At 42.2% G+C, this 21959-nt stretch overlaps 1 protein-coding gene across 3 annotated transcripts in view; it reads left to right on the top strand.

Moving 5' to 3' along the window:
- The window catches only part of RNF216 (ring finger protein 216), a 190417-nt gene that overhangs the window by 155676 nt on the left and 12782 nt on the right, over positions 1 to 21959 (top strand). For all 3 annotated transcript variants that reach the window (XM_007186763.2, XM_007186761.2, XM_057529320.1), the window contains exon 15: positions 16243 to 16465. In XM_007186763.2, coding sequence (XP_007186825.1) covers positions 16243 to 16465 — 223 coding nt within the window. The remainder of the gene's footprint in view (positions 1 to 16242; positions 16466 to 21959) is intronic.

Raw genomic sequence — 21959 nt, 5'->3', positions numbered from 1 at the left:
TCCAGCCCATAGAAAAGGAGAGAGACAGAGACAAATTGCCAGGCAGGCAGCTTTTAAGTTTTAAGTGAAGCAGAAATTATATATATTATTTCTGCTCATACCCTGTTGGTCTACACTGAGTCATATGGCCACAACCTGGCTCCAAGGCAGATACCATATATAGTCTCTAGCTGGCCAATTTTTTGTCCAGCTTAAATTTGAAGGGTAAGGAGTGGGTTTTGTGACCAAGAAAATAAAGTGGGGGGCTTCCCTGGTGGTGCGGTGGTTGAGAATCTGCCTGCCAATGCAGGGGACACGGGTTCAAGCCCTGGTCTGGGAAGATCCCACATGCCGCGGAGCAACTAGGCCCGTGAGCCACAGCTACTGAGCCTGCGCATCTGGAGCCTGCGCTCCGCAACAAGAGAGGCCGTGATAGTGAGAGGCCCATGCACCGCGATGAAGAGTGGCCCCCGCTCGCCGCAACTAGAGAAAGCCCTCGCACAGAAACGAAGACCCAACACAGCCAAAAATAAATAAATAAATTTTAAAAATAAATAAATAAAGTGGGAAATGGCTATTTGGGGCAGTTAACAGTCTCCAAGTCTCCACCACAGATAGGCACTATTATCCTCATTTTACAGATGACACAACTGACACACAGAGAGCCCAAGTAAACATGGTCACACAGGTAGTAATTGGCGTAGCAGGGATTTGAACCTAGGCAAATGGCTCCCTGACTTTGCTCTTTGTCACAGGTTTGGTAGGCAGAATAATGTTCCCCAAAGATGTCCTATGTCCTAATCTCTGGAACCTGTAAACCTTTGGATATATTTCCTTACATGGCAGTAGGGACTTTCCAAATGTGATTCAGGTTATGGAACTTGAAATAGGGAAGATTATCCTGAATTATCCAGGTAAATCCAGTCTAATCACATGACTCCTTAAAAGCAGAGTGAGCTTTTTCTCTGGTCAGACAAAGATGGAATGATGGACAAAGAGTCAGAGAGACACGAGAAGAATTTTACTTCCTGTTGCTGGCTTTGAAGATAGAGGAAGAAGGCCATGAGCCAAGGAATGTGAGAGCTTCCAGAAGCAGAGAATAACCTTCTGTTTATAGCTACCAAGAAAATGGGGACTTCAAGTCCTACAACCTCAAAGAACTGAATCCTCTGACAGCCCAGATGAGCAGCAAACAGATTGTCTCCTAGAACCTCCAGTAGGTAACACAGCCCACCAGCACCTTGATTTTAGTCTGGTGAGATCCATGCTGGACTTCGGACCTACAAAACTATAAAATAATAAATTTGTGTTACATTTAGCTAATATGTTTGTGGTAATTTGTTACAGCTGCAATAGAAAATAAATTTTGGAACCAGAAGTGGAATGCTGCTGTAACAGATACCTTAAAATGTAGAAATGGGTTTGGAATTGGGCAATGGGTAGAAACTGGAAGAATTTTGAGAAGCATGATAGAAAAATACATAGATTGCCTTGAACAGACCATGAGTAGAAATACAGACATTAGAAACCACCATTGAGGGCTCAGAAGTAAGTGAGGACCATTATGGGCAAAGCCTAAATTACCTTAGAGAACACTTAAATCACCATGAACAGACTGTTAGTAGAAATATGGACACGAAAGGCAGTGCTGGTGAGGACTCAGAAGGAAATGGAGAACATGTTATTGAAAACTGGAGGAAAGGGAATCCTCGTTATATAATGGCAGAAAGCTTAGCTGACTTGTGTCCAGCAGTTATGAAGAAAGTAGAACTTGTAAATGGTGAAACGACATTTAACTGAAGTTTCCAAGCACAGTTTTTTTTGTTTTTTGTTTTTTGGCTGTGCTGGGTCTTAGTATTGGCATGCAGGATCTTTATTTGCGGCATGCGGACTCTTAGTTGAGGCATGCATGCGGGATCTAGTTCCCCAACCAGGCATTGAACCCAGGCCCCCTGCATTGGGAGCACGGAGTCTTACCACTGGACCACCAGGGAAGTCCCCCAAGCACAGTATTGAAGACTAGAAAATGCAAGTGGAAAGAGATAGACTGAGAGGAGAGCTGTTAACAAAAAGGAACAGGCGGGGCTTCCCTGGTGGCGCAGTGGTCAAGAATCCACCTGCCAGTGCAGGAGGCATGGGTTCGAGCCCTGGTCCAGGAAGACTCCACATGCCGTGGAGCAACTAAGCCCGTGCGCCACAACTACTGAGCCTGCACTCTAGAGCCCACGAGCCACAACTGCTGAGCCTGCGTGCTGCAACTACTGAAGCCCGCACGCCTGGAGCCCGTGCTCTGCAACAAGAGAAGCCACCGCAATAGGAAGCCCACGCATTGCAACGAAGAGTAGCCCCTGCTCGCCGCAACTAGAGAAAGCCTGCGCACAGCAACAAAGACCCAACGCAGCCAAAAATAATAAATAAATAAACATTTTTTTTTTTTAAAGGAACAGGCTTGATTGTTTCTGAAATTCTCATACTCTCCAGATGATAAAAGACCCTAAAATTAAGAGATTGACTGTCAGGAAAAGCATGCTCTAGAGAAAAAAACCAAGGCTGCATTGAGAATGTCAGAGTGTTCAGTTACACAAAGGCTCTTTGAAGAGCCTGAGAGAGTGACTCACAGATCCCCTCAGTGTAACCAGGGAGCCTCTAGGAAACTCGGGTATTATCCCTCAGCCATCTAAGCAGAAGCCAGAAGTAGAGATGGGATTATCAAGGAAATATCTGTGAATGAGCTTCATGTCTTTTTTTTGTTTTTTAATAAATCTATTTATTTATTTATTTATTTATTTATTATTGGCTGTGTTGGGTCTTCGTTGCTGTGCACGGGCTTTCTCTAGTTGCAGAGAGCAGGGGCAACTCTTCGTTGCAGTGCGCGGGCTTCTTACTGCATTGGCTTCTCTTGTCGTGGAGCACGGGCTCTAGACACACGGGCCTCGGTAGTTGTGGCTCGTGGGCTCTAGAGTGCAGGCTCAGTAGTTGTGGCGCATGGGCTTAGTTGCGCCACAGCATGTGGGATCTTCCCGGACCAGGGATCAAACCTGTGTCCCTTGCATTGACAGGCGGATTCTTAACCACTGTGCCACCACGGAAGCTCCTGAGCTTCATGTCTTAATGGAATGAATCCCTGTGACATACATGGGAGACCCACAAGGTTCTTGAGAATTTTATATCAGTAGAAACACTGCCAGGTTGGACTGAAAGAGACAGTACAAAATGAAAGAAGTCTGTCAGACCCCCAAAATTCTATAAGCGGCAGACAGGCTGATTAAAAACTACTCAGCTGCAAACATATGCTACCTTTCTTGAAAAAGGAAAGATTATTCCTCTTCAAGCCATGAGCAGAGCTGTGAGCCACAGAGGATTGTTCTCAGAGCTGAAATATAAGGGAGTTTGCCCAGCTGGATTTCTAAATTTATTAGGAATGGTGACTCCTTTTTTCCTTCCATTTTCTCCCCCTTTGAACCAGAATATCTGTAAATGCTGTCCTAGGCCTGTCGCATCATTGTATTTTAGAAGCAGATAATTTGTTTCTTTAGTTTCCCAGGCCCACAAATGGAGAGGAAGTGTGTCCCATAGTGGATCATACCCAGAGTCTCATCTATACCTAATTTAGATGATGAAATTTGAGTTGATGTTATACTGGATGAGATCTTTGGGGTCCTTGGGATGAGGTGACTGTAGTTTGCATGTGGGATGGATAACAATCTTTGGAAGCCAGAGGGCAGACTATGTTAGAGAAGAGAAAATGGCCTCCAAAGATAATCCATGTCCTAATCCCCAGAACCTGTGGTTTGTTTTGTTTTGTTCTTAATCTCACATGGCAAAGGGCTTTGCAGGTGTGATTAAGGTTACAGTAAACAAAAGAAAACTAATACAGCCACATACATAGTAATCACAAATACCACGCCAACTAGAAAAATGTGGTATTTCTTCCTCACATCCAGACTTACCACTGTCAGCCAGCCTTTATATTTTAGAGTAACCACCACCCTGACCAGTGGCATAGCCTTGAGTGATGAACATGTCAAAAAATGTTCTTTTTTCAAAGTCATCATCTTGTCTGGCAGTATTCTAGCAGTTGTGCTATTGCCTAAAACACTTTAAACTTCTCATTTGGAATTGTCTTTCAGCCAGTTTACGAGCCAGCTCCCCCAAAATCTGTTCTTGTTATTGTGGACATGTCATATCTAGTTTGAGTTGGGAGGAACAGATGATTTCTGTTGTTGCTGTTTGAGCCTTTGTTTTGCCTCGAAGAAGGATGTCTTATTCATGAAGACAGTACAGATTTATTGAATGCTCACCCTGGATAGCTGTATTTAAGAACCTTAGGCAAATTTTTTAATCTTTCTGTGCCTAAATTTCCTTATCTGTAAAGTATAGAGTATAATCATACCTACTTGTAGGGTTGTTATGAAGATTAAAATACCCAGAATGGTTCTTGCTACGTGATAAGTCTATAATAAGTATTAGCTCTTTGTTGTTGTTGTTTTCTTTTTTAAGCAGGAAGCCCTGATTTATAAATGTGACAAAGCACATAAACAGACAACTTCTTGCATTCAGGGCCTGCTCAGGCCTGGTCATATGTACTCTACTTGCAGTTGGTGATGGAGTATTGCCCAGCTCTATAAACTGGTTCTTGATCAGGCATTTAGACTACTCCAAGACTTGGTCACAGACCCAGAGATGTTTCTCAGAAGGAGAAGACTTGGTTACTTTTTTTTTTTTTTTTGGCCACGCTGTACAGATTTCAGGATCTTAGTTCCCCAACCAGGGATCGAACCCGGGCCCCCACAGTGAAAGTGCCACATCCTAACCTTTGGACCACCAGGGAATTCCCAGAGTTGGTTACTTTTTGAAGCACAGCCCCCTTTCTGACTCTCCTGTCAGTTCCTGCTACCAGCTCTGTTCAGCATGTTGGTCTGCCATAGACACTGGGAACAACACTGGGTCTGATAGCAGCTGGAAGGCTTCTCTTGGTTTAGGCCCTACTTAAACCTGGCCTTTTGTATCAGCAGTAAATGGATCAGAACCATGTATCCAGATGTGATATATGTTAATTCCAAAATCCAGAAAGGCCTTCCAAATGTCTGACTTCTTTCTTTGTGGTAGGGGATACAAGATAACAGCAATGTGTGCGTAGCTTTGGAAGGAATAGCCTGATATGTACACACGTGACCTCCAGACCACCAGAGATTCATAGAGATTAGAGATCTCTGTATTTTCAAGAGATCTATCTCCCACCTTCTGGCATACATACACCATATTAATGTATCATAAAGTACCTGCTACTTCCTGTTCACTAGGTTCTATTTGCATGTCATTAGAATAGTGGTCCAGTGGATTGTCTGTTGGTTGACAGATGATCAAGGTCCTTGCCAACTGCTTCTGGTGTTCTCGGCTTATTGGTCAGAAAATAAAAGCATTTTCCAGATCATTGGCTGCATACCAGTTGCCAGAGGTTATGTTTATTTGCTCTGGTAAGAAATGACATCTGGAACAGCAGCTGCAATTAGAGTCAGGACCTGATTAGGCTTATAGTAATGCAGTGTTCTCCAAGACCCATTCCTCTGTACAGTCCAGACAGAGAAGTAAAAGGAGATTTATTGAGAATCAGCACCCCTGCATGTTTGAAGTCTTTGATGGTGGTGCCACTCTCAAAGATGCTCACAGGAATCTCGTATCACTTTTTGTAGGCAGAGGGTGCTCCAGGGGCTTCCACTTCTTTTCCCCACCATATAGCTCTAAAGCCATGGACCAGAGAGCCAAGGAATCCCCAGTTGCCAGCTGTCAGTAGTAAGAAACAACAGGGTACACACAGGGAATCATAAGCAGTTTACTGCTAAATCATAAGATACAGCATAATAAGTGGTATAAGATGGGGCAGGTATTCCAGCAAAACTTGTACAAGAATGTTCGTTAGAAGCACTGTTTGCAATAGCCAAACGGAGGAAACAACCCAAATGTCCACCAACTGATGAATGGTAAACAGAGTGTAGTATATCCATAGAGTGGAATATTATTCAGCCATGGAAAAGGAATGAAGATATTTGGCTACACTGTGGATGAGCCATCAAAACATGCTAAGTGAAAGAAACCAGTTTCAAAGGGCCACATCTTGTATGATTCCATTTATATAAAGTATTCATAGGCATATGGATCTGTGCCTATGTACAGAATAGACAAAACCGTTAAAGACAGAAAGCAGATGAGCAGTTGCAGGGGAAATGGGATTGGGGAGAGTGAGTGCTTAATAGGTACAGAGTTTCCTTTGGGGATGATGAAGATGTTCTGGAACTAGGTAATGATGATGGATGCACAACATTGGGAATATACTAAATGTCCCTGAATTGTACACTTTAAAATAGATAAAATGGTAAATTTTATGTGCACATTATCACCAAAAAAATGCATACACATGCTCACAGAGAAAAGCCATTTAAGATTTTGAATAGTGTATGCTACAAGAAATAAGGACAGCTCCCAAAAGGAGTTTCCAACATAATTAAATAGTGGTGAGAACAAATAATCATGGAATCGTAGGATCTTGACTGGTTATGTAGAGGAGGGCAGTGAGCCTTCCTGTTTGAACACAAGGTCAGTCCACACAGCTGCAGCCCAGGCTTCTCTTCCTTTCCTGCAAACGATCACATCCTGTAGAGCTGTTTGCTTCCTGCCTAGTTTAGAATCTACTTGCCAAATCACCCTCCTCCCAAAAAAATCAACTATGATTTCTCCCCAGTCCCATTTTGCACTTTCACGTTACTGGATAGGTGGTCACCACATCCCATAATAGCAGTCCTTTTATGGTACAGGGCCATTCTGGCCCTATCTAGTTCTGTTCTTTTGCAAAAACAAAGGACTTGAATAGATATCCTGCAGTGTTGAGTAGCTATTTGAACCTTATAACCATGCTGAGTTGTATGTGTTCTTCATATTCCTCCATCCATTTAGAAGTGCCTTTTCTCCCCCACCACACCCAGTATTATTTCACATTGGCGACTGACAGCTTGGTGGAACAGAGCAAGCAAATGCACCCTCTTCCTGGAAAGGACTGTGTAACCTTGGTTCTCTTTAGCCACTCCTCTCCCACACTACAGCCTAAGCAGCTGCCCAGGGAAGCGGTGAGCCAGCCCCAGGCAGAGTGCAATGGCTTAAAGCCACACCTCAGTCTCCAGGGTGCGTGTGCACTGAAAGTTTGTGCCATAGAAAATGGCAGTTGTGTTTTGGTCACAGCTTTTCAGATTGGAAACTTTTCATCAGAACCTTGTGAGTCTTGTTTGTTTGTTTTTTTAATAGTAATTTTGGGGACTTCCCTGGTGGTCCAGGGGTAAAGAATCAGCCTTCCAATGCAGGGGACACCGAGTTCAATCCCTGGTCGGGAAACTAAGATCCCACATGCTGCAGGGCAGCTAAGCCCGCACGCCACAACTATTGAGCTCACACGCCTCAATGAGAGAGCCCGCGTGCCATAAACTGCAGAGCCCACGCGCCCTGGAGCCCACACGCCACAACTAGAGAGGAAACCTGCACGCCACAACTAGAGAGGACCCTGAGCACTGCAACGAAGAGACCACACACCGTAATGAAAGATCCTGCACGCCTCAACAAAGATCCCATATGCCTCAACTAAGACCCAGTGCAGCCGAAAAAAGGGGTGGGGGAATAAATAAATAAAATAATAAAAAATAAAAGACAAGAACTTTATTTTTAAATAATAATAATTTTGAATATTTATTTATTTATTTATTTTGGCTGCGCCAGGTCTCAGTTGTGGCACATGGGATCTTTGTTGTGGCACGTTTAGTTGCGGCATGCAGGATCTTTAGTTGTGGCATGTGGGCTTCTTAGTTGCAGCATGAAGACTCTTAGTTGTGGCATGCAGACTCTTAGTTGCGGCATGCGAACTCTTAGTTGTGGCATGCATGGGGGATCTAGTTCCCCGACCAGGGATTGAACCTGGGCCCCCTGCATTGGGAGCATGGAGTCTTACCCACTGGACCACCAGGGAAGTCCCAGAACCTTGTGAGTCTTAACATGGAACATTGAGAACTGTCTTCACAGTTGCTGAAATCATGAACATGTGTACAGTGTTGGCAATAATAAATTTGCTTTTTTAAAACTTTGTCTCCTTGACCTTGTTTCCTGTTCAGCAAAACTTAGAACTCATTTGTTCTTCTGTAACTTGAACTGGGTTTAAATTCTTTTCAAGCCAAAGTTCTGCCTCCCTTCATTTTGGGCCATTCAAAACTTAGACCTAAATGAAATGAATAGCAGCCAATTTCCTAATGTATTTTTTTTTTTTTGTAATGTCTGAAACATTTATATTAACATATTTCCATACAAATAACCCAATGAAAGTTTAGTATTAGTTGTTTTGTTTGTTTTTTTATACTGCAGGTTCTTATTAGGCATCAGTTTTATACACATCAGTGTATACATGTCAATCCCAATCGCCCAACTCAGCACACCACCATCCCCACCTCACCGCAGTTTTCCCCCCTTGGTGTCCATATGTCCATTCTCTACATCTGTGTCTCAACTTCTGCCCTGCAAACTGGCTCATCTGTACCATTTTTCTAGGTTCCACATACATGCATTAATATACGATATTTGTTTTTCTCTTTCTGACTTACTTCACTCTGTATGACAGTCTCTAGATCCATCCACGTCTCAACAAATGACTCAATTTCGTTCCTTTTTATGGCTGAGTAATATTCCATTGTATATATGTACCACTTCTTCTTTATCCATTCGTCTGTTGATGGGCATTTAGGTTGCTTCCATGACCTGGCTATTGTAAATAGTGCTGCAATGAACATTCGGGTGCATGTGTCCTTTTGAATTACGGTTTTCTCTGGGTATATGCCCAGTAGTGGGATTGCTGGGTCATATGGTAATTCTATTTTTAGTTTTTTAAGGAACCTCCATATTGTTCTCCATAGTGGCTGTATCAAATTACATTCCCACCAACAGTGCAAGAGGGTTCCCTTTTCTCCACACCCTCTCCAGCATTTGTTGTTTGTAGATTTTCTGATGATGCCCATTCTAACAGGAGTGAGGTGATACCTCATTGTAGTTTTGATTTGCATTTCTCTAATAATTAGTGATGTTGAGCATCTTTTCATGTGCTTCGTGGCCGTCTGTATGTCTTCTTTGGAGAAATGTCTATTTAGGTCTTCTGCCCATTTTTGGATTGGGGTGTTTGTTTCTTTGATACTGAGCTGAATGAGCTGTTTATATATTTTGGAGATTAATCCTTTGTCCGTTGATTCATTTGCAAATATTTTCTCCCATTCTAAGGGTTGTCTTTTGGTCTTGTTTATGGTTTCCTTTGCTGTGCAAAAGCTTTGAAGTTTCATTAGGTCCCACTTGTTTATTTTTGTTTTTATTTCCATTACTCTAGGAGGTGGATCAAAAAAGATCTTGCTGTGATTTATGTCAAAGAGTGTTCTTCCTATGTTTTCCTCTAAGAGTTTTATAGTGTCCAGTCTTATATTTAGGTCTCTAATCCATTTTGAGTTTATTTTTGTGTATGGTGTTAGGGAGTATTCTAATTTCATTCTTTAACATGTAGCTGTCCAGTTTTCCCAGCACCACTTATTGAAGAGACTGTCTTTTCTCCATTGTATATCTTTGCCTCCTTTGTCATAGATTAGTTGACCATAGGTGCGTGGGTTAATCTCTGGGCTTTCTATCTTGTCCCATTGATCTATATTTCTGTTTTTGTGCCAGTACCATATTGTCTTGATTACTGTAGCTTTGTAGTATAGTCTGAAGTCAGGGAGTCTGATTCCTCCAGCTCCATTTTTTTGCCTCAAGACTGCTTTGGCTATTTGGGGTCTTTTGTGTCTCCATACAAATTTTAAGATGATTTGTTCTAGCTCCGTAAAAAATGCCATTGGTAATTTGATAGGGATTGCATTGAATCTGTAGATTGCTTTGGGTAGTATACTCATTTTCACAATGTTGATTCTTCCAATCCAAGAACATGGTATATCTCTCCATCTATTTGTATCATCTTTAATTTCTTTCATCAGTGTCTTATAGTTTTCTGCATACAGGTCTTTTGTCTCCCTAGGTAGGTTTATTCCTAGGTATTTTATTCTTTTTGTGGCAATGGTAAATGGGAGTGTTTCCATAATTTCTCTTTCAGATTTTTCATCATTAGTGTATAGGAATGCAAGAGATTTCTGTGCATTAATTTTGTAACCTGCAACTTTACCATACTCATTAATTAGCTCTAGCAGTTTTCTGGTGGCAGTTTTAGGATTCTCTATGTATAGTATCATGTCATCCGCAAACAGTGACAGTTTTACTTCTTCTTTTCCAATTTGTATTCCTTTTATTTCTTTTTCTTCTCTGATTGCCGTGGCTAGGACTTCCAGAACTATGTTGAATAATAGTGGTGAGAGTGGACATCCTTGTCTCGTTCCTGATCTTAGAGGAAATGCTTTCAGTTTTTCACCATTGAGAATGATGTTTGCTGTGGGTTTGTCATATATGGCCTTTATTATGTTGAGGTAGGTTCCCTATATGCCCACTTTCTGGAGAGTTTTTATCAGAAATGGGTGTTGAATTTTGTCAAAAGCTTTTTCTGCATCTATTGAGATGATCATATGGTTTTTATTCTTCAATTTGTTAATATGGTGTATCACATTGATTGATTTGCGTATATTGAAGAATCCTTGCATCCCTGGGATAAATCCCACTTGATCGTGGTGTATGATCCTTTTAATGTGTTGTTGGATTCTGTTTGCTAGTATTTTGTTGAGGATTTTTGCATCTATATTCATCAGTGATATTGGTCTGTAATTTTCTTTTTTTGTAGTGTCTTTGTCTGGTTTTGGTATCAGGGTGATGGTGGCCTCATAGAATGAGTTTGGGAGTGTTCCTTCTTCTGCAATTTTTTGGAAGAGTTTGAGAAGGATGGGTGTTAGCTCTTCTCTAAATGTTTGATAGAATTCACCTGTGAAGCCATCTGGTCCTGGACTTTTGTTTGTTGGAAGATTTTTAATCACAGTTTCAATTTCATTACTTGTGATTGGTCTGTTCATATTTTCTGTTTCTTCCTGATTCAGTCTTGGAAGGTTATACCTTTCTAAGAATTTGTCCATTTCTTCCAGGTTGTCCATTTTATTGGCATAAAGTTGCTTGTAGTAGTCTCTTAGGATGTTTTGTATTTCTGCGGTGTCTGTTGTAACTTCTCCTTTTTCGTTTCTGATTTTATTGATTTGAGTCCTCTCCCTCTTTTTCTTGATGAGTCTGGCTAATGGCTTATCAATTTTGTTTATCTTCTCAAAGAACCAACTTTTAGTTTTATTGATCTTTGCTATTGTTTTCTTTGTTTCTATTTCATTTATTTCTGCTCTGATCTTTATGATTTCTTTCCTTCTGCTAACTTTGGGTTTTGTTTGTTCTTCTTTCTCTAGTTTCTTTAGGTGTAAGGTTAGATTGTTTACTTGAGATTTTTCTTGTTTCTTTAGGTAGGCTTGTATAGCTATAAACTTCCCTCTTAGAACCGCTTTTGCTGCATCCCATAGGTTTTGGGTCGTCGTGTTTTCATTGTCATTTGTCTCTAGGTATTTTTTGATTTCCTGTTTGATTTCTTCAGTGATCTCTTGGTTATTTAGTAACGTATTGTTTAGCCTCCATGTGTTTGTCTTTTTTACGTTTTTTTCCCTGTAATTCATTTCTAATCTCATAGCGTTGTGGTCAGAAAAGATGCTTGATATGACTTCAATTTTCTTAAATTTACTGAGGCTTGATTTGTGACCCAAGATGTGATCTATCCTGGAGAATGTTCCGTGCGCACTTGAGAAGAACGTGTAATCTGCCGTTTTTGGATGGAATGTCCTATATATATCAATTAAATCTATCTGGTCTATTGTGTCATTTAAAGCTTCTGTTTCCTTATTTATTTTCATTTTGGATGGTCTGTCCATTGGTGTAAGTGAGGTGTTAAAGTCCCCCACTATTATTGTGTTACTGTCGATTTCCTCTTTTATAGCTGTTAGCAGTTGCCTTATGTATTGAGGTGCTCCTATGTTGGGTGCATATATATTTATAATTGTTATATCTTCTTCTTGGATTGATCCCTGGATCATTATTTAGTGTCCTTCCTTGTCTCTTGTAACATTCTTTATTTTAAAGTCTATTTTATCTGATATGAGTATAGCTACTCCAGCTTTCTTTTGATTTCCATTTGCATGGAATATCTTTTTCCATCCCCTCACTTTCAGTCTGTATGTGTCCCTAGGTCTGAAGTGGGTCTCTTGTAGACAGCATATATATGGGTCTTGTTTTTGTATCCATTCAGCCAGTCTATGTCTTTTGGTTGGGGCATTTAATCCATTCACGTTTAAGGTAATTATCGATGTGTATGTTCCTATGACCATTTTCTTAATTGTTTTGGGTTTGTTTTTGTAGGTCCTTTTCTTCTCTTGTGTTTCCCACTTAGAGAAGTTCCTTTAACATTTGTTGTAGAGCTGGTTTGGTGGTGCTGAATTCTCTTAGCTTTTGCTTGTCTGTAAAGCTTTTGATTTCTCCATCGAATCTGAATGAGATCCTTGCCGGGTAGAGTAATCTTGGTTGTAGGTTCTTCCCTTTCATCACTTTAAGTATATCATGCCACTCCCTTCTGGCTTGCAGAGTTTCTGCTGAGAAATCAGCTGTTAACCTTATGGGAGTTCCCTTGTATGTTATTTGTCGTTTTTCCCTTGCTGCTTTCAGTACTTTTTCTTTGTCTTTAATTTTTGCCACTTTGATTACTATGTGTCTCGGCGTGTTTCTCCTTGGGTTTATTCTGTATGGGACTCTCTGCGCTTCCTGGACTTGGGTGGCTATTTCCTTTCCCATGTTAGGGAAGTTTTCGACTATAATCTCTTCAAATATTTTCTCTGGTCCTTTCTCTCTCTCTTCTCCTTCTGGGACCCCTATAATGCGAATGTTGTTGCGTTTAATGTTGTCCCAGAGGTCTCTTAGGCTGTCTTCATTTCTTTTCATTCTTTTTTCTTTAGTCTGTTCTGCAGCAGTGAATTCCACCATTCTGTCTTCCAGGTCACTTATCCGTTCTTCTGCCTCAGTTATTCTGCTATTGATTCCTTCTAGTGTGGTTTTCATTTCAGTTATTGTATTGGTCATCTCTGTTTGTTTGTTCTTTAATTCTTCTAGGTCTTTGTTAATCATTTCTTGCATCTTCTCAATCTTTGCCTCCATTCTTATTCCGAGGTCCTGGATCATCTTCACTATCATTATTCTGAATTCTTTTTCTGGAAGGTTGCCTATCTCCACTTCATTTAGTTGTTTTTCTGGGGTTTTTTCTTGTTCCTTCATCTGGTACATAGCCCTCTGCCTTTTCATCTTCTCTGTCTTTCTGTAACTGTGGTTTTTGGACCACAGGCTGCAGGATTGTAGTTTTTCTTGCTTCTGTTGTCTGCCCTCTGGTGGTTGAGGCTATCTAAGAGGCTTGATGGGAGGCTCTGGTGGTGGGTAGAGCTGACTGTTGCTCCCTAATGTATTTTTCTATTTTTAAACACATGATCTGGCTTCTGAGGAGCATTCTACAACAGTCTTCTAAATATCAATAATTAAAACCACTTGCCTGGACTTCCCTAGTGTCGCAGTGGTTAAGAATCCGCCTGCCAATGCAGGGGATACGGGTTCGAGCCCTGGTTCGGGAAGATCCCACATGCCATGGAGCAGCTAAGCCTGTGCGCCACAACTACTAAGCCTGCACTCTAGAGCCCGTGAGCCACAACTACTGAGCCCACATGCCACAACTACTGAAGCCCATGTGCCTAGAGCCCATGCTCCACGACAAGAGAAGCCACCACAACGAGAAGCCCACACACTGCAACTGGAGAAAGACCGTGTGCAGCAACAAAGACCCGATGCAGCCAAAAATAAATAAGTGTATTTTTTTAATATAAATTTTTTTAATATCTTTTATTATTTATTTATTTTGGCTGTGTTGGTTTTTCGTTGCTGCGGGCGGGCTTTCTCTAGTTACAGTGAGCGGGGGTTGCTCTTCATTGCGGTGCGCAGGCTTCTCATTGCAGTGGCTTCCCTCGTTGCAGAGCACGGGCTCTAGGCGTGAGGGCTTCAGTAGTTGTGGCTCGCAGGCTCTAGAGCACAGGCTCATTAGTCGTGGCGCACGGGCTTAGTTGCTCCGCGGCATGTGGGATCTTCCCAGACCAGGGCTCGAACCCTTGTCCCCTGCGTTGGCAGGCGGATTCTTAACCACTTTGCCACCAGGGAAGTCCTAAATGTATATTTAAAAAAAAAAAAAAAAAAAACACTTGCCTGACCACAGGCTCATCTGGCTACTCTTACTTATTAGCAGAAAAACTGGGAGCAGTGGAAGGAAGAAGGCTGCATTCTCTCAGCTTTAGGAGGGAGAGTGCAGCTCAGAACTCATCCCCACGCTATTACATTCTTCACGTTGAAGCAATTACCTGGTTACACACTGTGTTTGTGCTCAGAGAGGAGAGAAGTTCTTGACTAATAGGATGAGTCCTTCAAGGCTATCCATGCTTAGGGTCATTCATGCTCTTCTTGGTCTCAGCAGGAATACCTTTTGACTCCTTCCCATCAAGATGATGCTTCTTCATGCCAGCTGGGTACAAGGATCATAGCCTCTGCCTTATACTTGAAGGAACTCAACAGAGCAGAGGAAGACAGACACATAAGCAATTATAGGCAAATGTGGCAAGTGTTATTTCAGAGTTATGAACAGCACCATTAGAAGTAACTAATTCAGCAGTGCCAGCTCTTGAAAACAAGCCAAGACCTGTCATCTTGACTCTAGATATCAGTAAAAGTGCTTCTGGAAACAAGTTGGCTCCCTACAAGCTTCCCATTGGCCAGGATTGAGTCATATGTGTGCCCATCCCCTAGCTGCAAGGGAGTCTGGGAAGGTCGTATTCCAACATGCCAGTTTGTCATAGGAGTGAGCTCTGCCAACAGGAAGAAGTCATAGGGTGGCTGTTGGATCACCCCCAGCTGTGTCTACGCCAGCCCTATGTCAAGTATGTATTTAAAAGTCTAAGGTGTGTATGTAACTAAGGTTTACTGGCTCTCCATTATCCAGCTTTGTGTATATAAAAAACATTGATTAGGAAGGCACTGAGTTTTTTCTCTCCATTTTAAGCCTATAGGGACTCCTATAACAAATAGAATAATCATTTTCTAAATGCTGGGTGCCAGGCACTTGCCCCAGGGTACTCTGTATCTTATCTGTAATCCTCAAAACACTATGAGATGTTAAAATAAATAAATAAATAAATAAAACACTATGAGAAAGTTGGGTTCTCCCAATTTAAAAATGAGGGGGCTTCCCTGGTGGCGCAGTGGTTGAGAATCTGCCTGCTAATGCAGGGGACACGGGTTCGAGCCCTGGTCTGGGAAGATCCCACATGCCACGGAGCAGCTGGGCCCGTGAGCCACAATTGCTGAGCCTGCGCGTCTGGAGCCTGTGCCCCGCAACGGGAGGGGCCGCGATGGAGAAAGGCCCGCGCACCGCGATGAAGAGCGGTCCCCGCACCGCGATGAAGAGTGGCCCCCGCTTGCCGCAACTGGAGAAAGCCCTCGCACGAACCGAAGACCCAATACAGACAAAAATTAATTAATTAATTAATTAAAAAGAAAATCCTTAAAAAAAAAAAAAAAATTATAAAAATGAGGAAACTGCGTCTCGAGGCAGTTAAATAATTTACCCAAGGTCATACAACTGAAAAACTGAAGCCAGTTCTGAGATTCCAAAACATAGGCTCCTTTTTCTTTCTTTTTTTTTTTGGACTGAGTTGGGTCTTCGTTGCTGTGCGAGGGCTCTCTCTAGTTTTGGCGATTGGGGGCCACCCTTCATTGCAGTGCGTGGGCCTCTCACCGCAGTGGCCTTTCTCGTTACGGAGCATGGGCTGCAGGCGCGCGAGCTTCAGTAGTTGCAGCGTGCAGGCTCAGTAGGTGTGGCTCACGGGCTGTAGAGTACAGGCTCAGTTGTTGTTGCGCACGGGCCTAGCTGCTCCGCAGCATGTGGGATCTTCCCAGACCAGGGCTCAAACTCGTGTCCCCTGTATTGGCAGGCGGATTCCCAGCCACTGCACCGCCAGAGAAGCCCAGAACATAGGCTCTTTTCACCCTTCGAATGTCACCAAAAGAGCCAAGCAATCATTATCTGTGGAAAGAAAGAAAGACTTTAAGGGCCATAATATTTTTCTTTCTTTTTCATCTTCCGTGCTATCTCCAATCCTGTTTTCTTTTTTTTAGTGAAGAAAAGATGACTGCAGCCCGCATTAGGAAATGCCATAAGTGTGGGACCGGCCTCATCAAATCAGAAGGCTGCAACCGCATGTCTTGCCGCTGCGGTGCCCAAATGTGCTACCTCTGTCGAGTATCTATTAATGGATATGACCACTTCTGCCAGCATCCTCGCTCCCCAGGAGCCCCTTGCCAGGAGTGTTCAAGATGCTCCCTCTGGACCGACCCCACTGTAAGTGAATGCATGGCTCCATGTTGCTTTGTAGGGAAAAAGTATCTATAACGTAATATGACAAAAAGAGATTTTATACACACCTAACACGTTTTGAATCCTAAAAAGATAGGGAACTGCGTAGATAACCACACATAAAATTGAGAAAGTAGCTAAAAAGCTACTCCTCAGAAAGCAGCATTCCGCAACAGTTTATGAGCAAATTCTTTTAATCCTTTAGGGAATAAAATTTTTCTATGCCATTTGAAATACTTCCGAGGATAGAAAAGTACAGAATGTTTTACATATATTTGTATAAAGCCAGCATAATGCTGATACCAAAACCTCTCAGAGGTAACCCTGAAAAAGAAATCTACAGGTTTATCTCACTTATGAATATAGGTTTAAAATTCTCTAAATAAAATAACAGCAAATAGAAACCATGACCAAGTGAGATTGTTCCAGATGTGCAAGGATGGTTCAGTATTAAGAACTCTATTACTGTAATTTACCATATGATATCTTTAGATGATAAAGACAAATACACTGATGAGGATGCTTATAATTTGTGTGACTTTCTGTTGCAATAAAAAAAAAAAATCCTACAAGGACTTGGAGGCAAAAAATATACAAATCAATTTTCACTGCAAAGGAAAGGAGCTGTTACAGTGGAGGATTACTGGACTGAATGTCAATATTATGACATAGTATGAGGGTGTTTCATGTTTGGTAATTGCAATCATTGTTGCTTTTGTTGTGGTCATCCATTTACAATGCTTGGTATCAGTTTATCTCTTGTAAAAATAAAATACAGTGTGTGTGGGGAAAAAAAAAAAAGACAAATACAGTCAGCCCTCTGTATCTGCAGGTTCTACATCTGTGGATTCAACCAACCATGTATTGAAAATATTCAGGGAAAAAAATTTCCAGAAAGTTCCAAAAAGCAAAACTTGAATTTGCCACACACCAGCAACTATTTATATAGCATTTCCATTGTATTAGGTATTATAAGTAATCTAGAGATTATTTAAAGTATACAGGAGGATGTGCATAGGTTATATGCAAATACTACACCATTTTATATAAGGGACTGGAGCAACACTGGTTTTGGTGTCCGTGGGGGTCCTGGAACCAATGCCCTGTGGATATCTAGGGATGACTGTATCCATTCTTGATTTAAGCTTTAACAGTAGTATTAGAAGGATACTTAATATGTTTTATAAGCCCCATATTTCAAAACAGTCATTAGCATGTATTTAATAGTGAAATACATAGAAGCATTCCCCAAAAGTCATATATAAGACTATCACCATTATTTGTGCTAGTCAATGCAGTTAGCTGAGAAAATAAGATGAAAAATATAGATATTGGAGAAGATAATCACTAATGCTTATTGGACACCCACTGTGTGTCCAATAAAAAGTTCTAAGCAAAAAAAAAAAAAAAAGTTCTAAGCACTTTTATATGTAAAGAAGAAAAGCAGGACTTCCCTGGTGGTGCAGTGGTTAAGAATCCGCCTGCCAGTGCAGGAGACACAGGTTCTATCCCTGGTCTGGGAAGATCCCACATGCCATGGAGCAACTAAGCCCATGTGCCACAACTACTGAGCCTGCACTCTAGAGCCCGTGAGCCGCAGCTGCTGAGCCCACGCGCTGCAACTGCTGAAGCCCACGCACCTAGAGCCCATGCTTCGCAACAAGAAAAGCCACCGCAATGAGAAGCCCACAAACTGCAACGAAGAGTAGCCCCCGCTCACCACAGCTAGAGAAAGCCTGCGCGCAGCAACGAAGACCCAGCACAGCCCCAAAAAAAAAAGAAAAAAAAAAAGGCAAACCTACTGTTTTAAACCTGAGAAAAGACAAAATAATCAACTGAAAAGGCATCAGAAGCAGTGAAAGATGGCTAGATACAAAATAAATATACAGAATGCCATTCACAGTAGCTATGTAAATCGTGAAATACCCAGGAAATTAACTTTAACAAGAAGTATGAAGAAAACTATAAAACCGTATTGAAGGACATGAAGAGACTTGAACATGTGGAGAAATATGCTTTGTTCTTTTTTTTTATGTATATAATAACGATAAATTTCATTTATTTGTTTGTTTATTTATTTATTGGCTCTGTTGCGTCTTCATTGCTGCGCGCAAGCTATCTCTAGATGCAGCGAGCAGGGGCTACTCTTCGTTGCGGTACACAGGCTTCTCATTGCGGTGGCTTCTCTTGTTGCAGAGCACGGCCTCTTGGCACGCGGGCTCAGTAGTTGTGGGTTGCAGGCTCTAGAGCACAGGCTCAGTAGTTGTGGTGCACGGGCTTAGTTGCTTCGCAGCATGTGGGATCTTCCGGACCAGGGCCCAAACCCGTGTCCCCTGCATTGGCAGACAGATTCTTAACCACTGCGCCACCAGGGAAGTCCCAATAATTTTTAAGTTTGATAGTATTACTATTAGTCAGTTGTAAGTTGCTCTGTAAGGATGGCAATGTAGTATGTGAGAAGACTTGTTCTACCAAAAAACGATTGAGCATAACAGTGGATAGATACCCTGCCAACTTGGAGCTAGCAAGGAAGCTGCACCATAGCCCGCAGAGGCCTGGGGATAGCCATTGACAAGTCAGCTTTCACTGGGGCAAGTGAGGATGAGCTGGATAGTGGAGAAGCACCTTGTCCCTCAAAGGGGAGACTTGGTATTACAGAGAGATTACTTGTGTCCAAAGTAATCTACAAGTTTACTGCAATTCCCGTTTAAATTCAGTCGGATTTATTTTTTTTCCTTGAAAAATTACCTGTAATTTTGAAAGTGAGACTAATTTTTACTGTGAAGCTGCACAAATCAAAATCACGTAGTATAATGCAAGAATAGACAGATAGATCAAGGGGACAAGATAGAGACCAGGAACAGTCCCATAAGAATTTAATGTGTGACAAAAATTTCATTCAAATCCCTGGAGAAATGATAGATTCATCCATTCTTTCGTTTGTAACTATTCAGTGTTGCCAGGACTAGTTTTCTTGGAGTTTACAGTCTATTAAGTTTAAAACAGAGATCCTTCATGAGGTTGGTACTGTGTAGGAACAGTAGGAACGATGCAGTGGAGAATGACGGGAGCCGGAGGGGGGAGTCATCTCGGCAGGCCTCTCTGAGAGGCAGCATTTACAGCGAAACCTGCATGCAGAGGAGGAGCAAGGCAGCCAAAGAAAGAAAACAGATCTGGCCTATTCGTGGAACAGAAAGAAGGCTGGTGTGGCCTGCAGGTGGTGAACGAGGGGAGGAAGGTGAGAGAGGTGGGCACAGAAGCAGGCCGTGGGTCTCACTGAGTGTGCTGGGAGCTGTTGCAGGCCCGGAGTACACGAGTGACTTGGCCTAAGCCCCCATAGTTTGTTGCCAGATGGGACTGTGCTCAGAGTTACCATGGCTTCAGATTTTCCAGAGAGGTTGGAAATCTGTATTTTAATGTGAAATCTTCCAATTTTTAAAGATTGACCATTAATCCAAATCTAAAACACTGTTCTAGCTAGAACTTTGTAAGTCAAAGATAAAAAGTCTTGTTAGCCACCAGTCTTTATCCCTCATATAGAACACCTCCAATATGCCTGATAAGAAAAGGTGTCAGGGTAACAGGCTGGCCCCTGTTGAAAGCCACAGCAGGCCAGGCTGGTGGCCTAATCCTAATCCTCAGAACTCCCCCCAGTTTTGTAAAGCACTGAGTCCTCTGTGAAAACCCGGTATCTGCATGTCAGGAGCAGTCTCCTCCTGGGTGGAAGACTGGGCTGAGGGACCCAGGAATTGCTCTTATTCCACAGCTCCGTGACCCAGTAAGACCCTTAGCAAGCCTGCCCTCCTATCACTGAGGAAATAATTGAAAGAAAGGGGCGACTTTGGAATAAGCAGTCATCCTGTTGCTGGTTGAGTGGAGGGAGGTGTGGCCCACAGTGGGAAGTGCGCTCCAAGGTAACCCACGCTGCATTTTGTGACAAAACTTCCCAGGCCCTGGCAGTTCCACTGACTCGGTTCCTCAGTCCCATCCAGCCAGCAAACTGGGGGCCTGAGCATCTCTAGGAACTTGGTGAAGAAATAGGGTCTGTTTCTTCAGCGGCACTCCTAAGAAGCATTCCTCAGGCTGCTTTCCTCTCTAGAAGCAGAGAGCAGCGTGGGAGTTAACCACGTGCAGCAGGGTGTGCGGCAGGCAGTCTGGCTTCTTCGCAGCCCCGTTTTCCTTTCTGCTCTCTCTTGTTCTTCTCCTGCCACCTCCCTTTTCTTCCCACACATGGAATTGATTATAAACGTTTCTCGTGTTCTGTTACCTTGTTCGGGTGCCATAGCATACGACTGCCCCTCGTTTTCATGTTGAATTGTCATCTTCTACCCTGAGAAAGGTTCTGTATTTGCTCAAAATAAAGTTCGAAAGGAAGGTCAGGCAAATACAAATCCCTCCGATTTCCTCTGGTAGCCACAGCCAGAGATTTTGTTCCATTTGTCCCGTTCCCATCAAAACCGGGATCAGCCCCGTTTCCTTGATTCTCACCAGGAGACCGATTGAATTCCAACCCAGCATCTGTTGGGGCTTCTGGGAACACAAAGCCATTCAGAAGTTCAGGGAAACAAAGCATGCCCTGTCATCCAGCCTTTTCTCTGGCTTAATTAACCGGCAAGGCCAGGAAGAATCTCTCATTTGTCCATGAGGGAGTTATCCCTTCGTGGTTTGGAGAGAAGTTGAGTTTTCATCCTTAATGACTAGAGATTGCTTGGGAACTGAACTAACTGCATATTAGAAAACTGTCAGTTATCTGTTAGTTGTCAGAAATAAGCTCAAAACATTCAACCAAGAGTCTTGTAAAAACAAGATGTCTTTTTAAGAAGGAAAAAAGAAAAGCAGAAGCAAACCAGTCACAACAAACCACAGTTTTCTAGCTTAGGGGTCAGAATGCACAGCCAAATCACAACACATAAATGAACAAACATTATTTTGCAGTGGGGAAATGGTTACCCCGGGACTTTACTGGACCCATATGTGCTGACTTTTTTCTTGTCCGTGATTGGTAACTTAAGGGGGTTAACAAGTTACATCTTACTGTTAGAAGCCATGTTCAGAGCAATCATCTGGCAGTCCGGATTCGAGAAGTGGGGCAAAATTCATAAGAGCATTTTCACTTTAATACAAAACAAAGTCGGTATTTATCTTGGGTTTTGGCTACCAGAAACTGCACAGAATTGTTTTCTACAACTTCTTTGTTTTTTAAATACAAGAATTTGAAGCATGTTCAGTGCAAATAAAACCCTAGGGCTTTAACAGCCAGTTTACAATTTGGCACCATTATAAGTCTAGCCATTTGGTTAAGAGAATTATTTATTTTTCTCAAGGCTGCAGTGGATTGAACCTGACATTAGTATGTGTTAATATATTTAATTCTTTGACAGTCCTCTAAGGCCAGTGTATCATCCCAGTTTTACAAATGAAGAAACTTGCAGAAGATTGTGGTCAGTAAAAGGTGGCATGAGGAATTCCCTGGTGGTCC

Source organism: Balaenoptera acutorostrata, chromosome 15, assembly GCF_949987535.1.
Source record: "Balaenoptera acutorostrata chromosome 15, mBalAcu1.1, whole genome shotgun sequence".
NCBI classification, from domain to species: domain Eukaryota; kingdom Metazoa; phylum Chordata; class Mammalia; order Artiodactyla; family Balaenopteridae; genus Balaenoptera; species Balaenoptera acutorostrata.
The sequence above is the reverse complement of the archived record's forward strand: the minus strand, read 5'-3'. Positions and strand labels throughout refer to the sequence as shown.